The sequence below is a fragment of the Atta cephalotes genome (assembly GCF_000143395.1).
Source record: "Atta cephalotes unplaced genomic scaffold scaffold00097, whole genome shotgun sequence".
Lineage (NCBI taxonomy): Eukaryota > Metazoa > Arthropoda > Insecta > Hymenoptera > Formicidae > Atta > Atta cephalotes.
In genome coordinates, this window is record NW_012130161.1 from 470,407 (window position 1) to 476,343 (window position 5,937).

The window sequence follows — 5,937 nt, forward strand, 5'->3', positions numbered from 1 at the left end:
GTGTGTGTATTATATATATTTATATATTACTAATTTATATATTACTATTTATATATTACTTTATTGACTAGTTTATTGGTATTTTTCATCATATTGACATAAAATTTTTTATTTGTAGGTGTACAATGACTTTTTAGATATTATGAAAGAATTCAAATCTCAAAGTATAGATACTCCGGGCGTTATAACGCGAGTAAGTCATCTCTTCAAAGGACATCCCGAACTCATCGTTGGTTTCAATACGTTTCTTCCACCCGGCTACAAAATAGAAGTACAAGCAAATGAGCAAGGATATGCTTTTCAAGTATCCGTCAGTATGCCCAGTCCAACGGCAACACATACCGCTACATTGTCGCAGCATCATTGTACGGTGAATGTTGGTTCACCTCCAGTAGCTAGTCCACCCACACAACCTGCAAAAGCACCTCCCGTTTTGCAAATAATGCCAGGGTAAGCATTCCGCTAAGTCCACTATTATAACAAATTATTATGAAAAAAGAAAATGTAATGTCTATTATATCTGCATTTATTGTTCTCAGGTCAGGTAATATACATCATACGTTGGCAAACAGTATTACAACTAATAGTTTAACTGTTCACGCGCCTTCACCGCCGCCAGTATCAGTGTATAACAATTCGCACGTTAGCACTGCACAAGCGCAAGCTGTCAGTCAGGCTTTAAATCAAGCAGATGGTGTGTCGACTGGTGGACAAACTCAACAAAGTCAGCCGGTTGAATTTAACCATGCGATAAACTATGTCAATAAAATAAAAGTAAGATTATTAACAAGGAAAGAAGGAATGATGTGAGATATGGAAAATAATCAAGCATATGTAAAATGTACAAAATTATATTATTTTTAGAATCGATTCCAAGGTCAACCAGACAAATACAAACGCTTTTTGGAAATATTGCATACGTATCAGAAAGAACAGCGAAATTTAAAAGAATCTGGTCACATGGGAGGTACAAGTTCCGGTGCGACAGGTGGAACGAAACACTTGACGGAGGCGGAAGTTTATAGTCAAGTTGCTAAATTATTTGAAAATCAAGAAGATCTGCTTGCTGAATTTGGACAATTTTTACCGGATGCTACCAACCAACAAAACTCATTGGTGAGTCGGTGCTTATTACAATAAAACGACAGAAATCTTGATGAAATAGAATTTTAAATGAAGAATTGCAATTATGCGCTAAAAAAATTGATCTAAGGTAGTACAGTCGTACGCGCGCGCGCGCGCGCGCACACACACACACACACACACACACACACACACACACACACACACAGAGAGAGAGAGAGAGAGAGAAACTTTTAAAGAAACCTGTACGTTTTTTACAAACGTACATATGAAAATATATTGTTTCTTGTTTTTTCTAAATTGTGAAACGTATATTACGTGCAAGAAGAGCGCAAATGTGAGAAAATGATGTTTATAAATCGCATATTCTTCCATTACGAGTCTATAATATCGCGTCTTAAATACGATATCTGCATCTGCTGTTACATATATTCTCTTGATCCTTTTATTTAAGATAAAAAAAGAAGAAATTACTATAATTTTTCTTTTTTCCTCTCTTCTTTTTGTTCACATTTCTTCTGAGAAAATTATTTCTTCGTCGAATAAACTAACCAATTTTGATTCCTATTAGTCTCTTGCCATTTTTCAGACTAATAAGACGACATCAATTAACGATCATACAGCAATTGTCAAGAAACCAATTGGACTGAAGACACCTTACAATAATTCTGGTACTATATCGAGAGATCTTCGAGAAGCTAGCAGTACGGCTGGATTGGAACGCGACAATCGAGAACACAGAGAACGAGAACGGGAGCGGGATAGATCGAACATAAGAGATATGAGTAGTGGCCAGAAATGCGGACACAGTACAGGACAATTGAAAAGAAGTCCGTCATTCTCGACTTCAGCGACTCCGGGAAATTCTCATCATATACAACATGGTCCACCACCCTCAAAAAAGCATAAAGTGGCTTCGATGCGCGATATTTCTATCGCAGAAGCTGGTAAATATGGTACCTTAAACGATTATGCTTTCTTTGATAAGGTGAGCATTAAGTATATTATCATTTATAATTTCTTCATTGTAACTACGTTACATACTTTCTGCACAACAAATATGTTTTCTTAAATAAATATGATGTTACCTTAGGTTCGAAAAGCGCTCAGATCGCAAGATGTCTACGAAAATTTTCTTCGATGCCTTGTACTTTTCAATCAAGAAATAATCTCGAAATCGGAGCTTATTCAGCTAGTGACACCATTTCTCGGTCGTTTCCCCGAATTATTACGTTGGTTTAAAGATTTTCTGGGCTACTTAATCGATTCGTCGAGCACTACGGTGACAAATGCAGGAAACGCCATCGGAATAGAAACTTTCCCAAACAGCATTGTACGCAGCCATCAAGAACGGCCGCAAGGTGACTTAGCGATAGAAATTGATTATACAGCGTGCAAGCGACTGGGGGCGTCGTATTGCGCATTACCAAAATCGTACATTCAGCCAAAATGTAGTGGCAGAACGCAATTATGTAAGGAAGTCCTCAACGATACCTGGGTTTCATTTCCAACTTGGTCAGAAGACAGTACATTTGTAACATCAAGGTAATTGATCATTTTCATTTATGCACCTGCGCATATGAGAAACAATCTTTTTCAATTTCTTTGTCGTCTTTCTTATACTACTCTTTTCTTTTTCCTATCATTTGTTTTTAAAATTATCTATTACATGCATAATGTTATTTTTTGATAATAGTGTTGTAAAAATAACTGAAATATTTATTTCAATTATGAGATACGTGCGCATTGGTTTGCCTAGGAAAACACAATATGAAGAATCCATATATCGATGCGAGGATGAACGTTTTGAATTGGATGTCGTTATAGAAACTAACGCATCGACAATTAGAGTGCTCGAGGGCGTTCATAAGAAAATGAACCGGATGACTCAAGAGGAGGTACAAAAATATAAACTCGACGAGTGCATGGGCGGTTGTTCGCCTACGATTCATCAACGAGCAATAAAAAGGATATACGGTGATAAAGCTTCTGACATCATAGAGGGTCTTAAAAGAAATCCTGTAGTGGCTGTGCCCGTTGTACTCCGCCGACTAAAGGCCAAGGAGGAGGAATGGCGGGAAGCGCAAAAGGGATTCAATAAAATCTGGAGAGAACAAAATGAGAAGTACTACTTGAAATCTTTAGATCATCAGGGAATTAATTTCAAACAGAATGATGTAAAAGCGTTGAGATCTAAAAGTCTGTTCAATGAGATCGAAACATTATATGATGAGGTTAGTATATACGTGTCTTAACTTCAATTTCCATCTTGCTTTTCTGCGGTTTCTCTTTCTTTTTTTTTTCTCCTTTTCTCGTTTTGCAATTATTTAACGTGTTTTGGCACATTGTACAGAGGCACGAACAGGGCGACGACGGTAATAGCGACGGTCAAGGGAATAGTGGTCCACATCTCGTTCTATCATACAAAGACAAGTCTGTATTGGACGACGCTGCTAATCTCTTGATTCATCACGTTAAACGGCAAACCGCTGTCCATAAGGAAGACAAACAACGGATAAAACTTTTGTTAAAACATTTTATACCTGATCTTTTCTTCCATCCCCGACAAGAACTTAGCGATGACGAAAGGGACGAAGACGGTAGATTCTTTTTTTATCTCATAACTGTCATCTCGTGAAGATGAATATATTTTCGAATACATGCTCGAATTTTATTCCATTACAGATGAGAAGGAGGATGTAAACATGGCAACGTGTAACAATTCTCAATCCGCAACAAATACTTCATCATCGTTGAGTGGTTTGCAAGCTAATAGGAGTAAGGCTCCTGCATCGCCAAATACATCTTCCACTGCTATCAAAAGTGAACCCGACGTAAAAGTACCAATGCACGCTCTCTCGAGTGATCCCGAGGAAGCTTATACACTTTTTATGGGAAGTAATAATTGGTACCTCTTCTTGAGGTTACATCATATACTATGTGAAAGATTAACAAAAATGTACGACAGGGCGGTTGCTCTTGCCGAAGAGGAGTCCAAGTATAAACAGCAGCGCAGAGAAAGTACAGCGGTCGCTTTAAGATTGAAACCAAAAAGTAAATAATCCATTTGCCATATTTGTCAATTTGCGTTGGCAATTAATTATCACGCATTGAGTCATATATTAATCGCACTTATCATCGGTATATTTGACATAGGTGAAATTGAAATTGAAGATTATTATCCTGCCTTTCTGGATATGGTTAAAAATGTCCTCGACGGAAATATGGAAAGCACAGCGTACGAAGACACATTGCGAGAAATGTTCGGTATTCATGCATACATTGCCTTTACTCTCGACAAGGTCGTTAATTATGCGGTTAGACAAGTAAGTAAATTTTTGTTTTGTTTCCTTTTTCTTGACATCATGATAAGAAGAAAAAACAAGCACGCGAAATATTTATATATTTCTGGCAGTTGCAGCACCTAGTCTCAGATTCCGTTTGTCAACAATGCATGGATTTATTCCAAAGGGAGCAACGTCAACCTAAAGAAAATAGCGGAGCTGGCGGACTATGCGCCACAGCGTACATAAGATTAAGCGCTGAATTATCATATCAACGCAAGGCAGAAAAAGCAATGGCAGATGAAAATTGTTTCAAGATATATATAGTGAGTAATTTTTTTAAAATGTTTGATTTATTTACAATTACAGTGATAGGTGGTAATAGCGATTACTATTAATGACAAATTATATCACTTAGGCGCACTTTTATTTTCTTCTGAATATATGGGGTGTCTAAAATATTGTTTTTCACTAGACTTACCAATTTTTCTTCTTACACAAACACGCGAGGAAGTAAATAAAAAATAAAAATGTGCGAATAGTTTAGAAAATATTTCAAGAATATGATTAAAATACATTACGTTTTAAATGAAACTAATTCGTTAGAATTGTCGATAATAAATATTTCATTGAACACTGTATATAATTAGATTTTAGTCGCAAACTTTCAAGCTGTAATTTTTATTTCAGTATAAAAAGGACTGTAAAATGACGATGGAGTTGTTAGATACAGAAGGCGATGAAACAGTGGATAATGGCTGTAGAGAGAGAGAAAGGGAAGGCGTTACAGTTTCTGAAAAATGGTCAACATACGTTGAGAGATTTTCTGCACCAGCTGGTCAAACTAGTCCAAAAGACACTCCTGCCTTAACAGAGAATGAGCAGACGACCAATCATCCTGTGAGTAACGACCAGGCAGCAAGGGGGGGGAGGGGCAGAAAACGCAAGAACACTGACATTAGCAAAAAGGTATAGGATCCAAATACCTTTTCATAATCATTGCCAACATTCAACTTAACGTTCATTCGCGTAATTTACAACTGTGATTAAAACGTTGTACGCTTGTACTTTGTCGTTTTTATTTGACGTACAACGATGAATGCCCCAAAGAATAAAGGTTTAATGGAACTTTCTTCTACTAAAAGTATAAGACTTTATTGGACAAGTAAAATAAATTAGACGCCTTTGTGCAAGATTTCGTTGACATAGAAAACGCGTTTATGCGCGCGCGCGCGCGCACACACACACACACACACACACACACACATACACACACACATACACACACAGTACGCACATACATACCATTTTTGAAATCTACGATACTGGATGATTATATTTTGCTGAATTATTTACGCTTTATGCGTAACATTAAAATATCCATGTTACAATTCCGTGTATGGTCAGTGATCAACAAACTTCTGTACATTTATGGTGCAACTAATATACATATATATTTTTTTTATACATATACAAAATGGCACAAATAAGTCTCCACGTACTTAATTATTACATTTTATAATAATTGGAAGTTTATATATATATATATATATATATATATATATATATA

The 5,937-nt window shown here is 36.5% G+C and overlaps 1 protein-coding gene across 1 annotated transcript in view; it reads left to right on the forward strand.

Annotated features, from left to right (window-relative positions):
- LOC105624975 (paired amphipathic helix protein Sin3b) overlaps nucleotides 1–5,363 on the forward strand; it is a 15,500-nt gene extending 10,137 nt beyond the window's left edge. The window contains 11 exon segments of the mRNA XM_012206318.1: nucleotides 119–450; nucleotides 540–774; nucleotides 865–1,116; nucleotides 1,673–2,071; nucleotides 2,177–2,628; nucleotides 2,843–3,317; nucleotides 3,437–3,683; nucleotides 3,769–4,137; nucleotides 4,240–4,409; nucleotides 4,499–4,693; nucleotides 5,058–5,363. Coding sequence (XP_012061708.1) covers nucleotides 119–450; nucleotides 540–774; nucleotides 865–1,116; nucleotides 1,673–2,071; nucleotides 2,177–2,628; nucleotides 2,843–3,317; nucleotides 3,437–3,683; nucleotides 3,769–4,137; nucleotides 4,240–4,409; nucleotides 4,499–4,693; nucleotides 5,058–5,363 — 3,432 coding nt within the window.
- The last annotated feature ends 574 nt before the right edge of the window (nucleotides 5,364–5,937 follow it).